The sequence below is a fragment of the Zosterops lateralis genome, assembly GCF_965231275.1.
Source record: "Zosterops lateralis genome assembly, chromosome: 12".
Classification (NCBI taxonomy): Eukaryota; Metazoa; Chordata; class Aves; order Passeriformes; family Zosteropidae; genus Zosterops; species Zosterops lateralis.
The window spans coordinates 12,971,703-12,998,687 of record NC_139772.1 but is presented as its reverse complement, the minus strand read 5'-3'; the positions used below and the strand labels follow the sequence as shown (position 1 = coordinate 12,998,687).

The window sequence follows — 26,985 nt, the reverse complement described above, 5'->3', positions numbered from 1 at the left end:
CAGCTGCTGGGGCTGGACTCTTCAACAAGGCTAGTGTCCCTGCAGGATCCCACCCAGTCAACCAGGGGCATTTGAATTCTGACACACAAGGATCCTGCATAACTAACAGCAAAATTCAGAAGTAGTTAAAATGCCTCTTTATTAATATACAAACCTAGCAACATTTAAGCCAACCAAAATATGAAATGAAATCAAGCATGATATAAATACAGCATACATGACAACATGGCCTCAGTGGAGAGCAGCAAACTCACCCTGACTTGTGCGCTTGGGAACAACTGTCCATGTCCTCTGCCGTGGGGTCTGGCAATCCCATGCAGCAAAGAGCAGCTTTGTCTCTCCTAAACCCCTCCAAATCTGAACTCAGCAGAGGTGAGGCTACTGTTCCCGTCAAAGGAAGAGTACCTGGCATGAACTTACTCTGACTCCACACTGCAAAGGGATTAAAGAGCCTTCCTGTGCTGCTGGAGACAACCTGCTGGCACCTGCTTGCCAGGGCCCTGCGAGGGCAGAGGGAAACGGCCACAGTGGATGGGGAGCCATGCTGCTGACATTGCTCCTTGCTCTGTCCCACCTCAGCTACATCCATTGTACAACATTCACAAGTGTAAGGCACTAGAAAAGTGTTTCCATAGGTTCAAACTTCAGTTGTTAAAATTCTGGCAGCAGCACGCATCAGAAATCTTCCCAGTCCTTTTAAAATCTGGTCTCAGGAGACAAAAGTATGAGGGGGGTTTGGATGAGTATCCTGCTGTAAGCCTGATCAGGAGATGCAGGAGAACCTGTCAAGGACTTGAGAGATACTAATCTGCCTCTGGTTATATGGGAAGAAGTGAGATCTGTCCCACTATGGGAAATGGAGGGAATTTTAGCATGGAAAAAATCTCAGTGGTGCCATGGTGAAAGGTAACAGCACAGATTTTCCTCCATGCATACAAAACGGATCAGGTCCTAGCTGAGATGGCTGACAACTCCCAAGTATCTGCTCTGCTTGTAGCAGGTGTCAAGGATCCATGGGGGTAGATCAACTGTTACTAGTATTAACAAATCAGTAAATATTAATGTGAACACTTTCCTCATTATAATGTACTGCTCCTTTTTGTTGGGATTCTTTATTCCAAGCAAGTGTAATCTCTAACAGAACATCAGCCCAGCGTGCCACACCTGCAAAGCAGCTCTGGTTCGTGCTGTAATCCAGAAGCCATCCTGACATCAGTAATCCAGCCCAGCTTTGAGACAAATGGGAGATGAGAAGTCTCAGAGCCATCTCAGCAAACACAACAGGCAGTAGCAGAACCCCTCCCCTCTTTCTTCTCCTGACTTCTGTCTGCAAATGTCAGCTGGTACAGCAGGGAAGTGTTCAGGCAGAGAATTTTGTTTCCTTTAATGCAACCGGACACCCACAGAGTATTCTACACCAGCCCAGGCTTCTTTAGAGAAAGAAGAAAACCCATTACATCACAAGCAAAAAGTGAATAAATCCATTTTGGGAGGGGGAAACAAACAGGAAGGTGTCAGCCCAGCAGCTTGACAGGCACAAGGGCTCCAAGCTCCATAAAAATTACACAGTCTCATACTGCGACAGCAGCTTCCACCATTCCCCAGTGCTTGCTCAAAATTACCATCTCTGGGCACACAGCTTTCCAGGAAGGAAATCAAATGGCAGGCACAGCCAGTGCCCAAACACCTCACCTAAAGCTTTAAGGCATTTATAAATATTCAGTCTTTTTTTCCTCTCTCAAATGCAAGGACTACTCATGCCAAGGGCTATAAGCACACTGCTACAGCCATAATACTTCAGGAAAGTTAAAGTGCAAAGAAAATTTTCAAATGCTTTTTAGTGACAGCTTGAAGTCATCAGATGACACCAACTCCCACCTTTCCCGAGTTTTGTTCTATGACTGAATTCCTTTTTTTTTAACAGAAATCCAAACAATCAATTAAGGAAAAGTTAGTTTAAAACAGGAAAACATCCTGAAATTATTCTGACCCAGTATTATAATAAACTAATTTGGGAAGACAAATAAGAAGGTTGTGAACATTTTGCTCACCATTATCAGCAGCCAAGACTTGTGTTTTAAATAAAAATTACTTCTGCCCTTGCAAGCAACTCCCCATTCCCCTGACATGGGAACTACTTCATTTTTACAGATCTCTTCCCAAAATGTCACCATTCTGGATCAAACATGCTGGAAGGATGAGGTTGGTGATGTCAGTGCTGTACCTTTACAGCTCCAAGAATGTGGCAGGGAGACAAAAGTGCTCCAGGCAACCAAGTGCACAGAGTCCCCCACTTCTCCTGTGTGGAACCATTTCCTTCATCCCAATGAGAGGGGCAAATGTGTGTTGGGAAACAAGTACTAATGCTGTCCCAGCTCTGCCTAGAGCCATGCCTCTCACTTGTCCAGCATCAAGGCTGCAGAGGTAGATATTCCCTGAGCTGGGAATTGAAGCTGATCATCTCTCCAAGGCTGGGATTAAGGAGTTGAGTAATGAGCAAAGGATCAAACCTTCGCTGCACCTCTCCTTCCACCTCAGCTCAGCCACTCCACCAGTTTTTATTTTGCCATGCCTCACTCTCTGATGGCAAAGGAACTAATGCACTCAGCCACCTGAGGAAGGAGATTAAAGAAGTGTTAAAGACAGTGGGAAAATCATGGCACAAGGAAAGGGAGCGTTAAATGATGGGACTTAGAGCAGCTACAAACCTGGAGTTCTGATGTTGGTATCAGCACCACCTAAAAGCTGAATAACTTAAGCTGATGCAGAGACACAGATCTAGCACCAACCTGGCTCCAATGACAAAGCATCAGGTAGAAGGAAGAAAAGAACCTTGTGCATGAGAAATTCTACAGCAGCAGTTTGGAGGTGTTTCAGGAAGAGCAACATGATCAATGGTAACTCAAATGTGACAGTAGAAAGGAGGGATCCAAACTTACACCAAGATGTGAAGATGCAGTGGAAGTTTCACACAATCTCTCTTCCTTGCCACAAAATAAGAAACTGTTCTACAAGGCCTGTCAAATCTAAATACTGGAGAAAACAAATAGGGACTGAGTCTGGCAAAGATGGATGTGAAAGTAACTGTAACACATCCTCCCAAAACAGAAAACATAATTCTAGAAATAGACCGTTAATTTTATTCTCAGATCGTTAAATATGAACAATATACTCCTGCCTTTCTAGTACCAGTTTTACTCAAGCCTTGCAGCAGTCACTCAAGCACTAACAAAACATGAGAACCTAGGAAAGGACACAGCAAGGTTAAGACAGTATCTCTGAAAAATCATTTAATGGAAGGAAGTGCTATGTCTTCTATAAGTTCCCCTGACTCCAGATGGCATTTCAGCAAGCCAGCCCTTCCCATGGATGCACACTGAGATGGATTCACTGGCTACCTTCCCTCCAAAGATGCCTGTATGAACAGAACCTACAGAACCGTTCCCATTCTGGACAGCAAGACTGGGTACAACCCTGTGACTGATACACGCGAGGTGCAAACAGCAGACCTGCAGCTGCTGCTTCAGCACAGAATGAGGCCGTTTCCCCTTCTACTGCCACAGAGAGGGATGCTATTTTTGTGTTTTCCAATCTACTGTGCAGAATGAGAACAAACCACCTTTTTTTCACAAAAGCATTTTTTAAGGCAGTTTAATGATGAGAATCAGGGTGTAGAATTTTACAGTCCTTGTTATTTACTATCTTAGATGTTAAGACTATGCTACAGCAGCTTTGAATATCTGATTTTTAATTTTCTAATTTGAAGTTGTACTAGAGGTAGTAACTCTTCAACAGATTTAGTTGTTCTTTTTTTATGCACTCTACTTTAATCATCAGATAAAGGGATTAGAGTCTTACATCACTGCTTAATACCTCGAGATGAAAACACTACACTAGAAGGATCTTCCTCCAACTCAGTATCACTATTTTAAAACGTGATCCAATTGTTCTCTTGACAGGTGTTCAAGTTGGTAAAGGCAAACTATTCTTTACATTGTAAGTTTAAAAATAGCTACACCAGAAATTAAATCGACCAAGCGTGAACAGCAGTTAAAGACCTCTCAGGTTCTGATATAAAACAAGAACAGAATTCATAGCAGGAAAGGTCGGAGTAGGCGTTAATGAGCTGCAAGACTGACAATTACCAAACCACCCAAGTCTCAAACAGCAAACACAGCGTTACACCAAGGGTTGCTATATCTACCATCATGGTGGAAAACTATTTCCACTCTCTATTTTTGGTATGGAAAAGTCAATAGATCTAGACATAAAATAAACCTTAGCAGACATAATGACAAAAGTAGCTCATAAAACACAATTTTACTGTCAGAATTGCTGGAGAAGAGACACCCATGTATGAAAAGTTGCCTGAGGAGCTAGGAGGCATCTATAAATTAAGGAAAAGGAAAAATAATCATAAGGAGGAATATAATGCAGCTGGAACGAGAGGTTGGTAAAGGACAGCACGCTGCCAGCTTTCCAGTTTGGTCTTAACTAGTTCTTACTCTGCAGAGAACTGAACAGCTCGAGCTTAAATCTCTCTTCAGCAGTTTCAATACAAACTTCAGCACCTTGGCCCTATACTTTGCCTTCTCCTGAAGGAGTATCATGCCTTACTCAGCCACAAGAGTCAGTCAATAAACTCTAAGCAGAAGGGCTGCTCTAAGAATCCTAAGCAGAAGAGCTACTCCACATCCTAAATATCACATACAAAACTCTTTCTTTGGTTGAACGCCTGTTTCTGCGGATAAGGAAGGTGAAGCAGTGTCCCATAAAACCAACAGAGAAGGACCAAGGTCCTCCCTGGTACACACATCCAGCATGGGAACAATGGGATAGTGGTATCTCTCAAAGCAGAAAAGATATGCAAGAAGTAATTATAGAGTTTGAACTACTATTAGATGCTTTATGAACCTTTCATTTAAGCAATTAATTCTAACACACCAGGCAAAATTTCAGTTCAGAGAGCAACGACAGGGGAATTTGGAAGAAATGACAAGCAGGTGGAATCTTGCCTACAGCAGCCACAGAGAGTACTCTGGGCTGTGAGATCTCAAAAAGCTGCCCCAGTGTGGTCACTCCTTTTCAGAAACTGGAATATTTTGCATGTCAACTCAGAACTAGGTTTGAAATCCTGGAAGAAGCCACACACTTCAGTGGAACTCACCACAGACAAAGGAACACATGCTCAGAGAATTGACATCTACATTCAACCTACTACACCATATGCTCAAATCCTAAATTCTCTTACAGTTTCCTGAACTGGCAGCCACAGACCCAACTGAAGGCACAGCTTAAAGCAACTAAAACAGCAGAAAGCAAACTTAAAGCAAGAAGCTGGGAAGGTTCTGAGCTCGTATTTACATTACTGATGTTCATAATTTAACTGGAAAATAAAGTGCCCAAAAATGGTTCTAGACCATTTCTATAGAAAGTGTTCACCACAGCTAATGGGGCAGACATCAGTGCAAGGTTGTGTCTGAAGTCCAAAACAGATGCTGAAGCAGAAAGACTATGAGGAGCATGTGCTATCAGAGGCAAGGAAAATATTTAACAGATCTTTTTCAAGTAAATGAAAAGAGTCTTAGTTTTTGATTGTGCTGAAAACATGAAGATGATGCAAATGCACAAAAGGCAATTCAGCATTCCACCATTTACCATCAGTGATTGAACTGGCATATTTTGACACCTGAAGAAGGGGTGAATTTCCAGCTGTACCATCTGGAGCATCTGTATAAGAAGCCAGATGCAAAGAGCAGTGCTGAAGGAACCATTTATAATCTCACTACTATGCCCATTTCACTCCCTTATTCAACCCCTTCAGCTGAGGTACTACTGAGAGACAGAGAAGCGCAACAGATTTGAGGAGGAAAACCGAAGATAAATTCTTGATGTAGCAGGAGCTGCTGAGACATTTTCTCACCACAGTAGAAAACCCAGTGTTTCTCACACCACAGGTGAGACAAATGCTGTGTCTTTTCCTAAAATTTCAAAATAATCACAGGCAGCTAAAACTACAAGATAATATTCCCTCCTGCTGCTCAAGTTCCCCAAACCAACATGAGTTCTTCATGAACCTTGCCAGATGAGTTTGACCAAGTCACAAAAAGTGAAAGACAATCCCCAAAGAGACTGTATATTGTGCAGCTTAAACAGAAGCAGCATTTCAACACTGCCATTTAACATTAAACACTAACATCTATCCTTGTTAGAAATCAGTATTCTTGCTAATAAAAAAGAAAAAACAACATTCTTTTATAGAAGTGAAATGCACATGTTGATCTTTGACTATATTTATAGAAGGCCATTTAGTTTCAGTGACCCCACACAAAAAATCCAATCCCACCAACAACATACTTACCAATGCTACTGTCATCTCAATACTCTGATGTTAAATCTACTCCCTGCTAGGGAAAAACCGAAATGGTGGACAAAGGAGGGCAGTGACAGGCTGGACAACACCAAAACCTGTCTCTAGGCTGTGCTCACACAATGCTTTGTCTCATGCCAGTGAGGTAGCTGATCGTTCTATTGCTGTGTGCATCGCACACCAACCCCTCTACAACATGGTATGTGGAGAGCAGGGTGATGTCAGCCATCATCTAAACCACAGGCAGCAAAGACCTGCTGTCCCATGCCTTATGCTGGAGAGGAGAGAGGAAGGGTGCAGTCTTCAGGGGATCACCCCAACCCTTCCTGCCACTGGAAGGCCAAGGCTTTTGGTGGGGTTCACTCCTATACAGGCATCCCCACATGTTCAGCACTGTGCTTCATCCACTGGGACACAGGGGAGCCTGGCAAAGGTTGAAGGAGACAGACAGGGTTGGGAAAGTTTGAAAATTAAAGATTTAAAATATACAAAATGTAACACACTGGAAAAAGTTTAAAAGTTGCAAGACAAGAAAGGAAAAGAAAGAAATAGATGAGGTGAGGAGAAAGGGCTGGAAGGTGGTGGGAGAAGACTCCAGCTTGGGACAAGGGGCGGGTCTAGTCTGCTCAGCACTACTCCCTCTGGTAGCCACTCAGTTCCACCTCATCCTTGCGGCGCCGTTGCGTGAAGAGGGAGCTGAAGGGATAGAGCTTGGCTTTGGCCTGGAAGCGCTGCCCGGCAATGTCGATCTCGTACTCGCCCTGGTTGATGAAGTCAGTCGTCACCACCAGCTCCTCTCCCGTCTTCTCATCGAAGTGGTGCACGAAGCCAAGGCAGACGTGGCGCTCCAGGGTGTAGCTGTAGGCACTGCTGGTGGTCTTGCCCACGTAGCGGCCATTGCGGAAAATGGGCTCCCCCCACCAGGGCCAGAGGTCCAAATCCGTGTCATGGTCCTCCAGAATGAACATGGTAAAGCGCTTGTACACCCCGTTCTGCTTCTGTTCCCACAGCGCTTCCTGGCCAAGAAACTCCAATCCCTGTGGGGAAAAGGGAGCATCAGCTGATGTGAGGGACATGAACTGTGGCAGCTGCTGAGCTGCAGCAGACCAGGTTGCAAACAAGGGCAATTTACACTTGGAACTTATGCCCTATCAAAATGGGTTGCCTCCATACATAAGAAGCCCAGCACAGATAGCTTTTCCATCATGTTTGTTGCTCCAGATGTTAAGACACAGAAAGGTTTGTGAAGCTGGTCTTTAAAAAATCATTCTAATTTTCACTCTAGTGAAAACCATGTCTCCACTCTACTTTTGCCATTTTTCTTGTTCCAGAAGTCTACTCTTCTTTATAAACCAGAGGCAAACTGTAACTAATATGAAATTTGTATCCTTAGTCACTACATTCTTTCTTTGAATTGATACAAGCATTTGTTTTGGCTCATGCAAAGATGGAAGAAAACAAGACAGTGATAGCAACAGCACCTGCTACCACAAAAGCATGATACAACTCTACACTGTTCTATGAACTCTGTTTTACTAAAAATAGAGAACACCTGTTATTGGTGCCTAGCCTCATATTTAACATCATTAAACATCAGTTGTTGCACAGGTTGGCTTTTGCTTCATCAGATTGGGAAAACTGCTTGGAGAAGCAAGGATTCTGAGCATCTGTAAGGTACAGAGCACCCTCTGCCACACTGGGCACCGCACACATAAGCAGCACCAAGCAGAGGCCACTGGGAATGCTGCCCAGGAAGGAGGAAGACAGAGCATTTTTGTATTTCTAGCAGCCTCTCGAAGTATAAGAATATATGTTACAGCTACTGCACACAGCTCCATAAAAACACATCCATCTGCTTGGCTGGCAGCTTTTCAGTCCAGTTCGGCTCTCCCACCAACCCCAGCGCAGAAGGAGGTGTACCTTATCCAGCTTGACCTGGAACTCGCGTCCACACTCCATAGGAGTAGTAAAAGCATCCAGATCCTGGCCCCAGAAGGCAAAGAACTTCTCAATGCGCAGGCTGCGGAGTGCGTAATAACCGGCATTGCGAATCCCGTACTTCTGTCCCATGTTCATCACCTCGTTGTACACATGAAGGGCGTACTGCAATGGAAGGGTGAAACACACACTGGCACCAGGAGAGAGCAGCAGCATCCGACACCACTAGGAATGTCAATGTCCCCTGCCACTGAAGCACAAGAGCTCTGCCCCTCTGGAATGCAATATTAAGCAGTGAAACTCCCCCTGGTGTCTGCAGGCAGCTTTCCCGTGGTGCAAATCAGACATCTCATCACCTGGAGCCAACTTGGAAAATGTTTCCGATTTATGCATGCAAGCAACAGCTTTAATTAGCTCAGGCTGCAGTGCACTCTTACCTCTATGGGGATATAAAGCACGAAGCCAGGTTCTCCTGTGTGAGTGATACTCATCACACGGATGCCATTAGCATAGCCCACGCTCATCTCCTGCAGAATCAGAGGGGGTGAAATCATCCAAACTGGAACACAGCACAGAGATCCAGAAGGAGCACAATGCATAACACATCCACACTGCCCAGCCCTCTCTGCCCTTTGCCACCCGTACATACTTGCGACAAATTTAAATTTCCAAATTCAAATAGTGATGTCACATTATCCAAACTTGTTAGTCAGTTTTTGGCAATAAGCCCTGGAACTAGGTCAGGACACAGGTTGTATTCTAGATACAAGACAGAAGTTGAATAGCAACTATCTGCTCAGCCCTTTAACAGTCTGACAGGAGACAATGATGTCAGAGTCCCCAATCCCAGCTGCCCCTCTAACATTTCATAATTGATTATATGAAACATGTAGCGATATCAAATAATGACAAGTCTACAGTGAGAGGAATACTGAAAACAAATGCACATTCACCTACATATTTAGCAAACAGAACCCAAAGACAAGTGAGTCTAGTGAGTTCTTTATCAACCTAGCTCAGTAACTGCAGTAAACCTTCCTGTAAACCTTAATTTTCCTCCAATTATCCAAAACATTTTTCCTCTCACACATACTTTGAAAAACCTAGCAGAGTGAGGACAGAAGCACAGTCACTCACCTTGCAAAAGAGGGAGGGGAAGTGCTCTGCAGTCATCGGAGCATAGGACAACTCTGACAGGACATCCACAGCACGGGGGCCAATCAGATTGAGAGCTAAAGAGGGGAACAAAATAGCATTAGGATGAGACTGCAGAAGTCTTGCCTGGTGTCTAACATGCTGCCCCAATTTCTGAAGTCTTATTGAACTAATAGGTGTTTTTATATTTAAGAACAGAGAAGAGAGTCATTAAACTCTCTACTGACAGTCCACAGTATAACAATGCTGTCTTCTATTTCATGGCTTCCCAGAAAAAAAGTCTCTGAACTGCTGTTTTCATCCAGATGTTTGGAAAGGAGATTAAATCGCAACTCCAGGCACTTCAAACAATGAATTAGCATGCAGCACGAGATACCATTTGTGATTTTGAACTGTCTGAGGAGGTCTGCTTTCCGTGATTTCCTACCTGTGTACTTCCAGGTCACATCCTCCAAGACCAGGTTGCTGTCATCGGGCAGGCGGTTCTTCAGCCAGGTCCAGCAATGAACTTGTTGGTCAGTGGGGGAAATCATGAAGAAGCTGGAACAGACAAATCAAACCCAAGAAACAATGAAAGAACAACCACAAAGTGAACCAGTTCTTTCCTCATTCATCAACTACTCAAGCTATTCAGCAGCTTCCAAGTGAACAGGAGACCAAAACAAGCTGGTTTGTGAAAACCACAGCTAAAGTCTCTGGATCGATGTCCTCACATTTGTCATGAAAAGAAATCCCCCACTTCAAGCATTACCAGTGGTCTAGCGACAAGAAGTGACTAGATGTGGAACACAGGGAGTTCTGCAGAAAGGTGACAGAGTATCTCAAAGGTCACAACTGGTGTGCAGAAGGGACTTGGGGCTCTTCATCACCAGTGATTCTCTCTATTCTCAGAGTAGAGATGAGCGATTCACACAGCAATTTCTTGTTTTAGCAAAAGCCTTTTCACATACAATGGTCGTTATTATTAACAGTTTCCAAAAACAGAACTCCACTTGATAAGGGAAAATGAGCTGCTTGTGTGTGTGTCTGATACAAACTGTGAGCTAAAGGACATCAAGATCTGTAGAAACCATTAGGCAAGGAGGGAAGCTACTGGTTCCACAAAGAGAAGGACAATACTTTCAAGCAATACATGAACATAGGCAGAAGTGGAAGAGAAAGACAAGGTTTTTCTAATTGAAAGAGAAGCAACAAAATGCTTTCACACCAATACAATGAAAACACACATAGAAAACCATTCAGAAAAATAAATCCAAAACTCAGCTGGGACATGGCTGTGAAGTTTCTAAAAACAAGAAAGCTTTTAACCAGATGCCAAAGAGAGCCCAAACTGGTGAGTCTAAGGGTAAAATCCTGTGATCATGTCAGTTTGCATAAGAGAGCACAAAAAGAATGATAAAAGACTGCAGAACTGAGAATTAGAGTATATATACTGCAAGAAAAATTGGAATTATCAAAAAGTAGTATTTTCAACACACAGTTCCAGCAAGGACATTGGTCAGGAGTTAGTTTGCACTTTAAATGGTTACCTAAATTAATAAACTCCAGTGACAGCCAAAAACAATTTGTATCTCAATTAAGAAATTAAACATCTGAAGGCCTAACATTTTGAGGAAATCCATGTTCATCTGTAATCCCAGAAAAAGGCTTATTTTCCCCAGTATTTGTGAGTTCAGAAGCTCTCTTTCACTTGAGTTACTGAATTAGGAATACTAGTGGAGAAATGAGACTTTTTAGTTCAGGGTGGTGATGAAAGTTTATGACCTTCATGAAGAAGTCCTCAAGGGCTCAAACATCCAAAGAGTGATGCCTAAAGATGCTGTCTGCACACCCACCTGCGCTTGCTGAGTCGGGCTATGCTGCAGTCGTTCTCATACCCTCCTTTCTCATTAAGCATTCCTGTATGCACGACATGCCCAACTGGCACATCCAGGTCATTCGAGCAGAGATACTGCAGACTCTCCAAGGCCTGGTCTCCAGTGGACTACATGAATCAAAAGGAAGAGAAAGTCAGACAAGCTGCCTGAGCAAAACAAATCCACTGGGGCAGCTTAGGGTCACATCAACATCCTGGCCTAAATTATTTCAATTTGTGATGATCATGACACTGACGTCTCGAGTGTAACAGGATACAACAGTGGCACAGTGCTGGAGGTCAAATTCTATGTATAGACTGAGCTGATATTTCTGTAAACTGGGCCCTTGACAGACAAAACCTGATCTATGCTAAATACTGTGGTACAACCTGAACTTAGCCATACAGTGTGACTTCTTCTATCTATCCTCAATAGGACACAGAGTTTTTTGCAAAAGTAGGCAATAATAAACTAAAGGTCACCTTTTCCAGGTGGTCTCTTCCTAGGTACTTACACTTATTTCAAACTTGGTAAAAGATGACATGTCAATAACAGAAACTGCTTCCTTACAGCACTTGACTTCAGAACCCACAATATCAAACCAGTCTGGTTTGTAAAAGGTTTTGCTGTGATCCAAATCCAGCAGATCTAATACAAAGGAAAATCGAAGAAAAAATTCATAAACTGGACAAATTAAGACGTTACATAGACCAATCAGGAAGCACTAGGCAGAGGAAAATAGCATCTCACCACTCCCAGGTGGAACAAAATACTTGACTCTCTCAAATCCATGCTTCTCCATCCACCTGGCTCCCTGTGCGTCCAGGCGGTCGTACAGTGGTGAAGTGCGCAGCTGCCTGCCAGTCTGGAAGTCCCAGCGGGGAACTTTCAGATCACACATGAGGGCTGCAATGGTTATAAAGATCCTTTATTAGGCAAAGTGATTATCTAAACTTTTCTTCCAGATTATCAGTGCTTAGTAATATCTGAACCATTAATAAAACTCCCTCAAAACAGCTCCAACCTTCCTTTTCCTGTTTTTGAAAATCTACAAATCTGTCTTGATCCATTTATAGCTCTTCGAAATCAGAGTAACCGTATTTGCACAGAACACTTATATTTATAGATACTTATGGTCTCATGACAATTCTGCAAGATAACAAAAACTCTATTTTTCATGAAGTCATGCTGACTGGCATTAATTATGCAGGATTCTTCCCTGGCAGTGCACTGTATCAGATATTTTGACAATGGTAATGCTGGGGTAGGCAGGCCATAGCTACAGGGACCATCTAATTTGCCTTCTTAAATACTGGCAATTCAGCCTTTTGTAATCACTGAAGCTTTTCCAAATGGGTTCAGCTAGTATAGAACATTTTTTATTTAGAAAACAGGTTACCCTAATAAACACTGAGCATCCTCTTTAGTTATCAGTGGAGAGTAATAACTTAAGGATGCTTGAATACTTTATAATACTTTTATAAATGTTAAGATTCTACCTAGGTCAGAAACTGCTCAAAATTGAAGATAAGCCAAACATCTCTTACTGAACACTTTCATAATTTCTGCCTCATAGCTAGTAATTTAATGAATTTGTTGGCAATATCTCAAATTGGTACTCCTGAAAGAGAGGATATAGGGAAGACTAGATTAGAATGTGAACATAACAATTCAAAAATGGAATACATTGCTCACTCTGTAAAAACTAGAGGGATTTTGTAGCTATCAGAACTGAGGTTTGTACTAGAAAGTGACTGCAGAATAATGCCCAGAGTATAAAGTGACTTTTCTGGGAAGAAGGTCAAAGCAGCACAAGGTTTTTATTCCCCAGATATAGCAGGGCTAAGAGGTTTACCCAACTTCGCTGCTTTCATCCGAACATCTGTTTTTAGTTTAGACTTGGTATTCAAGTAATTGTTCCTGTTATGCAACTTGTGGAGCACTTCATACTTCTACTTCAAACTTGAAAAGAAGTCATCCACAATATCCAGACAATATGACAGATATTCAAACAACAGGAGGAAACAAAGCATGGCTTTAGACAAGAAAAATGACATCTCTAATCTATTCTGCAAGGTACTTATCGCAAACTTTGACGGGAGAAAGTGTCTACGAAGACTTCCTGAATTATGCAAGATAACTGGGTCACCCAGCCGTAAGTTGGAAGTGAAGGTATTTCCGCACTGTAATGATGTGCAATGAATAACAATCATAACGTTTCCAGTTAAGACCTTGGCATTGCTTTTTTAGGCTGGAGTCCTACAGAGATATCTAAAATTTCCCTATATCAGAGGCAAAGCACAAAAATAGCAGAGAGCAAGGTACCAACAGCATTTTTTCAGAAAAGTTAATAAGAATGCTGGCATACAAAAAAAAAGTCATCTTTTCCTTTCTCCTGGGAAGGGGCTGTATTGCCAAGAAGGAGGTCAGGAAGAAGGAAAATGTTTCTCAGAGTGATGGCAGAGGAGAGACAGTGTAGAGGAAAATCGTGGACAGCCTGGCAAGAGCTGAACACAGAGACCTCACTTACGCATGACTTCCATCACACGGTGACGGAGGAAAGTGCGACTGCTCTGAAGGGTTCCAAAACGCTTCAGATCCAAGGGCCAGACATTTTCCGACGGATACCCATTTACTATCCACTCTGCCAGGTACCTGATAGAAGAAATAAAGACAGACTGAGATATCAGCCAATATCTTAAGTGAGATATCAGCCAATATCTTAAGTGAAAGAGTGTAGCTTAGAAGTCAGAAGGAAAGCAGTTTAGAACATGAAAATTTCTTACAATAGGGAGAGAGAAGACTTGTAACATAGTATTCTAAACACTAGCAGAATCTGGAAAGTTTCCCTTCATAAAATGCAGCCACCAGATTTCCAAATTACTAACTGTCCATTAGGATGAAGCATACAGGGCAGCAGGAAGTTCAGGACATGTGCTAAATGAAGCCAGAGCCTGGACAGGTAACCTGGCTGACAGTGTGTCAAGTCCTTGGTTTCTGATACAAAATGAAGTGCAAATACATTTCAGTTGGAATTTGATGCTTCTGCTTTCTCGTTTCTCATTGCCTGGTGTAGGCTCAGTCACAAATCAGCAGTGGCAGCATTCATTTAGCACGAGGTGCAAGCCAAGTTATGTTTAGCTACACTTCCAGCAGTAAAGGAGGAAGGCATTCTCCAGAGCTAACGGACACAGGCAACTCAGAATTTAGCAGAGCAGAAGATTCTGTTCACAGCTAGTAGACAACAATACAAAGGGATTTGGAACTGATCATGAAAAGCTACACTAGCAAGCTAAGCTGTTTACTTTGGGGCTGTAGTAACAAATGGACAAATAGTGCTTTTACCTTCAGAAATGATTTTGATTCTTAAGAGAACCTCACTGCCAAGATTCTCTGTATTTCATGCGACAATAAAAAAATAATCATGAGTTGTTTCTCTGGTGAGTTAAATTATTAGACAATGGACATAAACTAGTGAAGACAAATGCAGAAACTAACAGCAGCATGAAAAATGAGCAGTTTGTTAAGAAGGCTGTGTGGCAGAAGGAATGCTCTGTAACCAAAACTAAATGGCAATCAAGAGGGAGAAATGATTGTTCAGCAACTTTGCTGCTGAGATCACACTTAAATCCCTGTCTAAGAATCTGCATTAACATAGGAACAGGATTTTACTGGGAAATTATTACACCCCGACCTTACTGTAGGGGACAGTCTTAAACTACTGTCAGGACTGGCATCACATTTATAGTGTTTCATCAGCAACAGATTCATGCTGCTTTCAGACAAATTAACTGCTGTGTCAACTTAAATGATCTAAAGACTTCAATCAAATGATAAATTAAAGGGGATCATGAAGCACAGGAGATGAGGGAATATACGCTTTGCTAAGCTTTTATCTCTTCACGGTAATTTAAAAATAATCATACCAGTTACAGAATCATAGAATCACAGAATATCCTGAGTTGGAATGGATGCACAAGGATCACTGAATCCAGCTCCTGGCCCTGGACAGGATAACCTCAAGAATCACACCAGGTGCTTCAGACCATTGTCCAAACGCTTCCTAAACTCTGGCAGGTTTGATGCTGTGACCACTTCCCTGAGAAGCCTGTTTCAGTATCCAACCACCCTCCAGGTGAAGAACCTTTTTCTAATATCCAACCTCAACCTCCTCTGACATAGCTTTAATGAAGCTTACTTGATCCCCAGCTGCTCACTGAGATGTGATGCCAGTGGAGACCTGTGCAGGACAGGAGGAGAGTCCAACATAGGTTTGAAATATACACTGGAGAACATAATCAGAAAACATCAACTGTTCCTCTCCTTCACTCAAGTCAGAAATGAAAGAGGAGTATTTGTCAGAGGAGGTGACAAATACCAACCAGAACATTCTGCACAGTCTCTTGGCTAAAGCCCTACTTACACACACACAATGAGAGACCACTTACTTGCCTGCTCCTCCACCATAGGAGATGCCACCCGAGTTCATGCCAGCCAGAACGAAGTAGCCTCGTGCAGTGGGCGACTCTCCCATGATGCATCTCATATCTGGGGTGAAGGACTCCGGGCAATTCACCAACTGCATGATCTGCAGAGCCTCCAAACCTGGCATCCTGCGCAGGAGGGCACCCAGAAGTGGCCCTAGGACCCAAGACAAAAAAGAGACAAAAAGTCACAGCCTTCAGTCTCAACACATTTCAGCTGCTTCAGGTGGAAACTGCATCTATGTTTTGATACAGTCACAGAAGAAATGGTTTTCTTCCTAGAATCCCACTACTCAAAATAGACCACACAGCATACAATAAAAGCAGCCATATTGATCCAGACCAAGAGCCCAGTATTGTTTTCAACAGTGCAAGAACACTGTTCAGTTTTGTTAGGGAAAGCAATAGGAACAAACATCAAATAGATACATAGTGAGGAGTGCAAACAGGCAAATGTGTGTTACACTTGTCCCATGCACTCTGCAAGCCTCCACCTACAATCAGAGGACTTCCTAAAAATTTGGTGTATTTTTTTCTATTTAGAAACCCTTGAACTGGTCTCTCTTTTAAGTACTAGACCAGTCTTTCCCAGCCTCATGAAAAAAATCTGACAGAGAGAGACAAGGAGTCCCAAGTGTTAAAATCTGTTGTATGAGGAATCACTGCCTTTTGTTTTCAAGCTCACACTCAATTTCTTTTTCTGCCTCCCAGCATTAGAAGAGACAGAAGTCAGGAGTTCCCCTTCTAGTCTGTCTATATTAGTTCAGATTCTATAGACCTCTGTTTATTTCACTTCTGTCATCTTCTTTCCCCAGCCCACTCAGTCACTCCATTCTTGGAAACTATTCCAAACTTTGATCAGTCTCTTGCGGCTCTTCCACCAGGCCTTCTCCAGTCCCATGATTTCCTCTGGAAACAGGGAGTCTAGAACAAGAACTAGCATCTTGCAAACCAAGGATTTTGTGTTGCATAATGAACTGTGCTCCTTTCTCAGTAATTCCTAACTTGTCTTTTGCTTTGACTGCTGCTGTGCTGATGTCTTCACAGAACTAACACAACCCCAAGGCCTGTTCAAAGCCCATCACGTCACACGGTGAAAACAAGACCATCCCCACACACCCCCATGCATTTGCGTCACTTCACATTTATCCTCATTGAATTTCCTCACTGCTTCATTGCCCAGTCACGCTGGAAAAGTCCTTTGGCAACTCTTCACAGTTTGACATTTGAGAGTGTTAATAAATGGGTAAGATATCTACTTGGCTTTTCTTGCCCAAAAGTTACCTCTGCTTAGTACTCCAGATAAAAGCCCTCAAGATTCAGCCCTAAGAACACTCCTGAGCTTTATGCACAAGCATTAAATTAATCAGAGTTCACATTACCTAAGAAGTTACAAACAGAAAGAGTCTTTCTGACCTGTTCTTTCCCTTCCTTCTCTCAAGCATTAGAATTCCAGAGTGAGAGCCCGGTGTTACAGGCTATTTTTTTATTGATAAAAAGAGAGATCAGTGCTAGATTTGTTCTCGTACCCAGTCCAATTTAAGCAACTCCACAGACTATTTTAAAATCAAAAGGTGTTCTAATGACAAGGATCAAAGCAGTAATACAAGAGCTCAAACCCCAGGAACTGCGGCCCTAGAAAAGGATCAAATACTGCCTGAGTAAGCTCTGACTCTGCTCAACTGTTCAGCACATTTGAACAGATAGAAGGGCAATGCTGGAACATAGCATGCAGCTGCTTCAGAAGCTTGGACAATTTGGGGGTGCCAGCAAGCAGTGCCTTTTCATTTTTTCCATGAAAACCAAAAATGAAGTGGGTGCAGAGCTTCAGCAACTCATTACTGAAGCTAATATCTTCAAGCAAGTCTGAAGGCATCTAGGGATCTAAAAACCTTCAGTATATACCAGCACAAAACAGCACCCCATCCTGGCTCCACCCCCTAGAGTTTAAACTTTTACAGTATCAGTATGGTGTCTCTCAGAAATCAAAGTAAAATGATTCAATTTAACCTGAAGCACAGCTGGAAGAACATACTACGACTGCAGAAAGAAAGCAGTGAAATTTCATCCATGCCTATGGTCACGGAGGCATGTGCATTCACAAGGGATGCAAAAAACTCTGACACAAGGGAAAGTTGGATTCCTGAATATAAGGCAAATTTGAAAATTAGAGGGCACATACCAACTCACCAGGTATCAAAGAGGCAGGAGTGGTTGGGGAAGAAAGGGACTCACATGCTTTGCTCTTTACTACAGAAAGAGCCCTCCATGTAAAAACACATGTGGAATATAAGAACAGAATCAAGTAAAATGGGAAGAGAAAGACAGTAAACCACCACTATCAATGGTGAGACGAAGCCTGGGAAGCCACAATAGCAACTTCTGTTCACAAAGCAACTGCCACTGAATAGAAATGCACTTGTCAGTTCCTGCTGAAGAGAGCTGCAGAAACAAAATACCACAGCTATGTGGCAGGTCAACAGTGTTGATCTACTGCGTCACAAGACGAGCAGCATGTGGCACTGACAGTCAAAAATCATCTGAAATGGAAGAGCAGTGCTGGGAAGGTGATGTGGTAACTTGCTGCTCTAGAGGAAGTTAATACATGCTGAGGATTTGCTGGTGTTTTTAAACGTTCCACAGATATCACAGAATCACAGAATCCTGGAATGGTTTAGATTGGGAGGGACTTAAAAGCTCATCCCATTCCAACTCCCCCACCATGGGCAGAGACACCTTCCACTAGACCAGGTTGCTCTGAGTCCCATCCAACCTGACCCTGAACCCTGAGCAACTTGTGTCAGTGCCTCAACACTCTCACAGGGAAGAATTTCCTTCTAATATCTTATCTAATTCTGCCCTCTGTCATTTGAAAGCCATTCCCCATTGTCCTGGTGCTCTTTGTCAAAAACTTCCTCTCCAGCTCTCCTGTAGGCTCCCTTCAGGTACTGCAGCCCTTGACAGAGGGTTTTTTAGCAATTACTGACAAATTAAGAGATGAGTGAATTTGAGAGAACATTCATGTTTCCCATAGATCAATGGCAGTTCACTGCTGTGAACTCTGTCTTCTACAGCCAAGTGTTTTACTGCTGTGGGAAACCCTTCTTCCCTAACATACCAAAATGATCCCAGTCTTCTTGAAGGTTCTGGATCTCCAGCTGGTTCCGTCCCTCTGTGAAGAGAGGTTTGGGGTTTTTCTCAAAGCCCCCTGAGAGGATGCCGCCCTGCCAGTTGCGTATGTAGATCCTGCCATCGGGGTCAACAATAGCTGCAGAGGAAGAAAAGAGGTGGGAAGAGAATTGAGACAGATATCCCTTGTGTCAGGCTGTTGTCCCACAGACACCAACAACAGGGGGCTAGCGACACGCCAGGCCAAGCCAGCAGTCTCCCAGCATGAGAAGGGACAGTGTCAGGTCCCCAGCTCCATGCTGTCACACCATTCTGGTTCTCATGTGACACCTTGGTGAGGCAATTTAGATTAAACTCCCACCACAGCCATGCTTGTTAACTTCTGGACAGTACAGTAAACTGAATTAAACCTGAGGAGCCCCAAGCCAGCAGGACAGTGTTCCCAGGAGTGAGAAGACACAAGAGGAATTCAGAATCCTTGTGGCACTGATAAGCTACTATACTGGCTTAGTTCCACCGAAACTGCACCCAAGACCAAACCTTTCACCAAGACACATCCTGCCCTGACCCTCTTTCTCTTCCTATTCTAAGAACAGTTAATTTGTAACAGATCCAGTTTACTGCAGGCCACCAGCACAAAGAAGGTGGGCAGCACTGGGGTGAGGACAAGCAGTCAGGACTGGATTGCTCCTTCCACTGGTAGTGTGTCAACTTCAAGTATTTATGTTACTCCACCTGCTATGTTCCATAGCAATTTTTGCCATGTACAGAAAAACTGAGAATATATATATGTGAATATATACATATATATATGTACACAGGGGTTTTAATTAGTCAAATAAAAGTGAAGCACTTGGACTCCATCCAGAGATCTCAACTCCCTGGACAGTGTACACATTACTCACTAGAAGCAGAAAATCTTGCTAACAACTGAGTAAATAAGTAAAGCTTTCTACTTCTAGACCACAGTTTTCGAACACAAAGGCTTTTTTTTACGAGATCCAAAAGCCAGAATATGGGGGAGGAGCAATTACCTCAAGCGTTTGGTTGCCCCTACAGCTCATAGACATGTAAATGCCATTGTAAAGCCTTAGCTTCAGTTGGAGGAAAGGAATAGATGGGCCATTTGGGGCCAGCAGCCTGCAAGGAAAACATAGTGCTAAGGCTAGCACACTCTCCAGCCCAGAAATGCAACAATCCAAGACTCAGACACAACTACTACTCGAGCTAGAGTCAAGGTCATTCTCCTGCTAAGCTGATGAACTCTCAAAATCATTTTCTGCAGGAAAAGCTTCCCCAAGAGTAAAGAAAGATATTCTTTCTACCACTGAAAAAGGATATTCAAAGCAATTCACAGAGAGGACTTCACAATCCCAGAAGAGCTGAGGACGATAGCCTGAGGTTGGCCTTTTTGTCACAAACTACAGGTCATCTTGGAAAGGCAGTGAAATTCACGGAGAAAAGTAAGAGCTGAAGAATCCTTACTTGGTAAGCTGCTTGACAGAGGGTCCTTCAAAGGATGTGTCAGGAGGTAGAAGTGTTCACAGGCATGCAGTGGGATATGGACTGGTTCCTCCCCAGAGTGGCCCAACTCATAGGCCCACTGAAATAAAATAAGTGCAGGTCAGAACAGAAAAGGAAAAAAAACCCAAAACAGCTCCAGGAAAAGAGCAGGACATAAGCACAGATCACCGCTCTGATTTTGCTTTCATAAAAGATCAGGATTTAGTTCAGACCCTGAGACATGAAACAGACACCATTTTTTTTTCTCTTTTCTTAGAATCTGAATTGTTTTGGACAAAGACTACTTTTCTGTTCTTAAGACAAGGACTAGAAAAGTGGGGCCTTGACTCCAAACTGAGAAGTATCAGTTTATAATACAAAAGCAAAATAAGATCTGTAGACCAAAGTCAGTGCTAGGTTCAGCATCTAGAAGCAGAATAGTCAGCACTTTGGTGTCTGTACTAAGACCCTTTACTAACAAGGGGTGCAGCTGCTAGCTGAAAAACTGCAATTGTCAGGTGTATTTTCTAGCAGAGAAGACATGACACTAAGGAGTAAAAAGCAAATAAATTTTTGGGGAGGGAAGTGAGAGAGAAGGGGCTGTCTCGCTAACAGCCAAAACAAAGTTCATCCTGTCAGAAGAGTGAATCTCCCAGCAGAGACACCATGGACAGAGCTGTACCAAAAACTGCAGGTACTGCTCAGCAGGTTAACACCCAGCCTTTGGTGCACAGCAAATGGCAAGCACTGCTTTTCCTCCTTCACACCCTCGCTGGGATAGCTGATGAGTAACATGACTTGATCTACTCCAGTAAACCGAGCCAAAGCACAAACCATTAAAAACCCAAAAGAAAAACAAACAAAGAAACAGAGGGAAGCGCACATATTCTTAAGCAATGGAAACAAGAAAGAAAAAAATTCAGCAATTGAACCTGGCCAGCACAGTTGACGAAGTAGTCGCACTGAATCCGCCCCCTGTCAGTCTCAACTCCAGTCACTCGACCCTTCTGGATTGTGACATGACTGACACACGTCCTCTCGTGAATCTGGACACCTGGAGAGGACATCAGAATGTCAGGATGCCATTAGTCTTCTTTCTAATGTGTCAGACTGTTAGCTTTAAACACTTATGCTCAACCAAAATGCTTATTTTCTCTTGGAGACAAAATTTCTATTCTCGACCCAGTAATTCTTAAGCAAAACTCTATTATTCGTAAAACATCACTTGTACAATTTGTGCAGGCTGAGACTGTGATGAACTACAGTTTTTTTTTCCATGTGACAATCTGGGTGATAAATAGAGCCCAGTATCAATAACATAAAAAAGTCTGAGGTATGGATTTCATTCCATTACAATTCCTTTATGCAAAAAATTTGTAGTTTCACATGGCACGACTCGTACTCTTAGGGGAAACAAGTAATTTCGTGGAAAAAAAATCAATAAGCAAAACCAAGCTGGGCTAAAAGAAACAAAGAAGGGTATCTTCCCAAGCAGCTTCTTACAATCTGATGGACTTTTCAGCCTTAATGATCTTTATTTCCTGTTATCTGATTTAACCTTTCCCCCTACTTTAAACCACTCCAAATTTGCCAAAGTACTGGGCAAACAGCACTTACTACACCTCCAAACTTATGTGCTCAATTAAATACTCCACAAGGCTCAGCCATCCCTTTTCACTGGTAGGTAATTAACTCTTTTGATGTGTAATTATGACTCAATTCTAGGAAGGAAAGAGTGTGTACTTTTTCAGAGAAATATGTAACCACCAAGGACAACAAACAGTGCTCGATCTATCCCAGGAAACCTGTAAAGATTCAGCATGTGAAATAATTCAGCATGTTTTTTCAGAAATAAACAGGCTTAAAGAATCTGAACTTCACAGAAATAATGTAATTTTGGTCTTCAGTACTTAATTAGAATATCAAAAGAGATGCAGAACACAGCTATCATGCAGGAGAGCACGCCATAGATAAAAAAAAACTCCTACCATTCCGTGAGGCAGCAGTTGCCAGAGCCAGACTCACATTGGCAGACGACACGAGTGCATCTTCTGGCACATACATGGCCCCCACAAGGTCATGGATGTTGATCAGTGGGTGGAGCTTTAACACTTCCTTTGGGCTGATAATTTCACACGGTATTCCCATTACACTGCCACAGAACATAAGAAACACGATGTCATTTGTCTTGCAGGAGAGCTGGTGCACACTGAAGCTGAGTTGCATTTCCTGCTCATACGTACTTCAGCGATGAAGCAATGCGCTTCAGAGAGATCAGTCGGTCCTGAGTCTGAGCCAGGGAAATAGAGCCTGTCTTCATGTACCCTATGACAATGACCAAAGTCAAGTCAGATTTGGATAGGATCTTCAATTCCTTTCCATCTCAGACTCACTGCTTTAATATAATTGCAGACTTGTTGCTTCCACTATTCAGGAGCCTGAAAATCCCACATCCTCAAATAGCTTTAAACACTTTTGAGCTAGTAGTTAAAAAGTGCATGAGAGAGGTTTTCAAAAAAGCAATTTAATTTTTAATTGTGTTCTCTTTCTACTTCATATACTCCTGTTTATAAAAAAAAATCTTTTGAATTTCACACATGGTAGGTATTGAAAGAGAGAAGTTACTGGCCAAAAAGTGATCTAATGACTACTCAGAGGAATAAAACTTCAACAACTAAAAGCAGATATTATGTCACTCCAACACCTACACTAAATTAGTATTCATCTTAATTGCAGGCATAATTATTAACCTCTTTTGAGTCTGACATACATCACAAGTTCTTGTCAGAAGGAAACTTTCAGTGACTAAGTTCTTCCTATTAGGTACATGAGCAAACATTTTGGAGGGAAAGGGAGAATTTCAACATAATTTTTTTTTGTTATTTCCAAGGCTAGAGTGCATGTAAGAGACACAGCTTTGCCTATGCATCAGTGCTCCTGTTAACCACCTTTTCTTTTTGAGAAGTAAATCAGTGCACAGAACAGGCCAACTTGCTCCAGTCAGTGCAATATATTTTCCATGTCCTTGTGAAAATTCTAGTGTCTGCCCAAGTTACACACAACATGCAAACTGTTACAATTTGCAGGTAGTCTGCCCTCAGTTTGCCCATGACACTCTTCTCTCCCCATTCTGTCACTACACTATGACATCCCTTTACATCTGATTAGGTCCATACGTATGGTTTTTGAACAGGACCTTCAAGCCTTAAGACACAGTAAAACCACAGTAAAAAGTCATATTTCAGTGTCAGCACTTCAACTCCATTTCCCAAAGATGACTCCATGGTGACACTTTCAGTACCTGTTTGCACTCCCGTCTCCTGCTGCAGCTGCTGGTAGAGCTTGTTTGAATAGTGTGCCATCTTCAGCTCTACGGACACGGGCCTGGCTGTGCTCACGATGCCGGCACAGAAGCGAGTGGTGCCAGCAGCCAACCTGCAGGAGAAGGGGCAGAGAAGGGCCTCACACAGCTGCCAGGTGCACCCTCCACACCAGGCTGCTCCAGCAGCTCCCCTGGCAGCACAAACCACACAGCAACTTCTCCTCCAAACATATCACAGCAACACTAAGTTGGACAATGCAGGGATGACACAACCTCTAGAATGATTTTCCTTTGGTCGCTTTTGAAAACGCATTGCATTTCAAGACAATTTGTCTTTAACAAGTCCTAAACACTGACATTTTTCAAAGAAAGCATTTCTGTAAAAAGAAAAAATCTTACACTTAAGTTGAACTGCCTGATTCTTTCCTTCTCCAAAGCAAGATTTCCCTCAAATCAAAATTAACTTGATTTTGAGTCTTGCATCTTTGAGGGTTACAGTATGAGCAAGTCCCTCTCACTCTGTAACAACTGCCATAGACAGGGACATGTTTCTTGTCCCTTCTAAACTGTCCCTAAACCACTGAGATATTTAGTGAAGGGCTGCTCTAAAGACAGAAACCTACACAACTCCATGCAGCAAGGACAGGGGAAGACAAGGCAATTAGATTTAAGTATCTCCCTTGCAGCCTGCTTCCACAATAATTCCAAGTTACCTTTGCTGCTGCTAAAGCCATCCTGCATTTTTCCATTTGACACCACTGCTTTCAGCCTAGCATGCCTATATTCTCTCAGTAATTCAACCTAAGATTCAGTTGGGTAAGGAATATTTTCTACACCCCTACTCAATGACAACCCAAAGAGCTGAAGCACAGTCTCACCACGCTGTGCTTGCCATAAGATATTTCTGCTACTGCAGTATTCCTATTTCTCCTTAGGCATGCACAGACTGAGCCTGCACAGCATCTTAATTCACTGCAGATCTTTAATGGGCTGTTCATACCTAGCTCCAAGCTAGCTATGACATTCCCTTGCAAACACAGCCCAGCACCCCACTTTGCTCAGAAGGACCCTACTCACAAGGTCTCAGATGAAAATACCCAATTTCTTTTCTGTGCAGCTAGAAAGAACCCACTGCTTCCCAACCATAGAAACTCCACGAAGCACAGGGAATTATTCCTGAAGGCAGTATTAGGTGGGAAGCTCTAAAGATGATAAATACACAGTCCAGCACTTGTTTAGGGCATTAGAAGCTGCTACAATAAACACCATTTCAAACCCTAAAGTCTCAGTGGTGTCTCATGCCCAGGATCCCCAAACTGCTTAATGAAAACACCACAAATGCCCCTTAGAAAGAGACCTCTAAAACAACAGGGGAAATGTTGGCACACACAGCTTTCAATGGGAACTGTGTGCTCTGCTACAGAGAGCTGACCCAACTCACTGAGGGCACTTCTGCTCAGCCAAACCATAATAGCCTTGGTTATTTTACAGAGAGGCATTAAATCCTCCAACAAAGTGGATAATCTGAGCATTTAACCAGCTTACAGGGCAATGTGTTAGCGATGCCTGCTTACAACCTCTTGCAATCTCTGGATCTCTGATGGCTGTGTAATGCCTTAGACACACATGGCATCCTGCTCTGAGAGGTCAACAGGGCTGTAGAAGTAATGTGGACTGTTAGTTTGTTTAAAATGGTCCATCATCTTTGCCAGCTGCATTGCTTTACATGATCACCTGTGATTACAGCAGAGCAGCTAAATATCTTCCAAAGGAACTGTGATGTGTGGAAAACCCACACCAGAGCAGAGCTCTCCTGCTGGGAACTGCAGCACGTGCAGGATGAACATTGGAGCCCAGTACTGATCACACCCCACTGTGTCACCCCCACGTTTCTCAGGGCATTGTGGGGAGGTAAAAGACCCTGGAGTGCAGGAGTGAAGTTGAGGGGAAAAAAAGGTGGTGTTTTAATGTTGGTTTTTTTTGTTTCTCGCTGAGAAACAAAATGCCTGAATCTATTTTAACTGTCATGAAATAAAGTCATCATTTAAAATTAACTCTCCCTAGGATAAGCCTGTTTTGCCTATGGCAGTGCAATCTCCATATCTTTATCCTGATCCACAAGTTTCCTTGGCTTACTTTCTCTCTGTCTTGCAGGGGGAAATGGTATGGCTGTGTGGGATCTATCCCTGAGCCACAGCTACCCCACCACAATCACACAAGGGATACTCTTCACCTCACAGACCAGTCCTGTTCTTGGGAAGAGGCAGTAAGTGTTGTTATTAATGTTCAGTATAACCTTATTTCCCCCAGGGAAAAGGCTCTCCACTTTAGTTCAGGTGAAGAGACAGAAATAACAAATTACAGCAGATATTGTTCTACACAGAAATCTTTTTTTGTTGGGTTTTTAACCAGAAATCCTTACCTGCCCTGCTCAAGTAAGACTATATCCTTCAAACCCATCTTGGAAAGGTGATAAGCCACAGAGGTGCCCATGATTCCACCACCACAGATGACAACCTGTGCCTGTGCTGGCAGGGAAACTGGATGAGGTTCGGCTGTAGTTGAGGTGCTTCGCTGGGAGCCGGTCATCCTCCTCCATCTCGGGTGAGCTGCCCGCCACTGGATATCGGACAGCAACCGCAGAAACATTCTGGCAGCTCTTTGTTCCTTTTCCTAAAGCACCACCTAGATGCGTTCAGACGTTATCTTAGTACCACTCCTTCTAGGAAGGAAAAGATGAGACTCACATTACCACTTATCTTATTACACACAAGGCTGGCAGCAGGAAACACCACGTGGTGTGTCGGGTATAAGTGGACATGAAAAAGCTGATGAGCAAACAAACAGGAGGGCATTACTCCTGAAACAACAACCTTGCCGTTAAGATTTAAAGTTAAGATCATGAAATAGGAACAGAGCATTACACCTTTGGCTTTGACACGGTGCAGCTTGACAATGAGCAAAGAACCAGACGAGAGGTCGAAAAGCTCTCACACCCGTGACAAGGAGAGCTGAAACAACCATTAGGCACAGATTATGCTCTGGAATGTTTTCTAAAGTCAGAAGTTAATAGGGCATAAATAAGCTTGATTATTAACGCTGCCAGGCCTTTACCTGAAGAAGGAAACGAAGTCTGTGGTCAGAGTAACTGGCACAGGGCACTGGAGAGGCCCCGTCGGCAACAGCTTTACCACAAGCTTTACCCCGGGGCCCGGCTGCGGCAGCTCC

The 26,985-nt window shown here is 43.0% G+C and overlaps 1 protein-coding gene across 2 annotated transcripts; it reads right to left on the bottom strand.

Annotated features, from left to right (window-relative positions):
- Positions 1–120: 120 nt before the first annotated feature.
- On the bottom strand, positions 121–26,985 carry PDPR (pyruvate dehydrogenase phosphatase regulatory subunit). Of its 2 annotated transcripts, none has more exons than XM_083870111.1 (18): positions 26,872–26,985; positions 26,180–26,476; positions 23,737–23,870; positions 22,679–22,760; positions 22,424–22,587; positions 21,368–21,489; positions 20,418–20,535; positions 18,922–19,071; positions 15,768–15,960; positions 13,850–13,974; positions 12,070–12,225; positions 11,834–11,967; positions 11,299–11,447; positions 9,891–10,003; positions 9,446–9,540; positions 8,746–8,835; positions 8,291–8,473; positions 121–7,407 (listed from the first exon to the last, which is right to left on the bottom strand). In XM_083870111.1, exons 2-18 carry the CDS (start codon positions 26,404–26,406, stop codon positions 7,003–7,005), a joined length of 2,640 nt encoding a protein of 879 aa, XP_083726237.1. In that variant the 5' UTR covers positions 26,407–26,476; positions 26,872–26,985; the 3' UTR covers positions 121–7,002. The 2 variants fall into 2 exon arrangements, with proteins under 2 accessions (XP_083726237.1, XP_083726236.1); XM_083870110.1 differs by having other exon boundaries at positions 26,180–26,479; positions 26,872–26,978.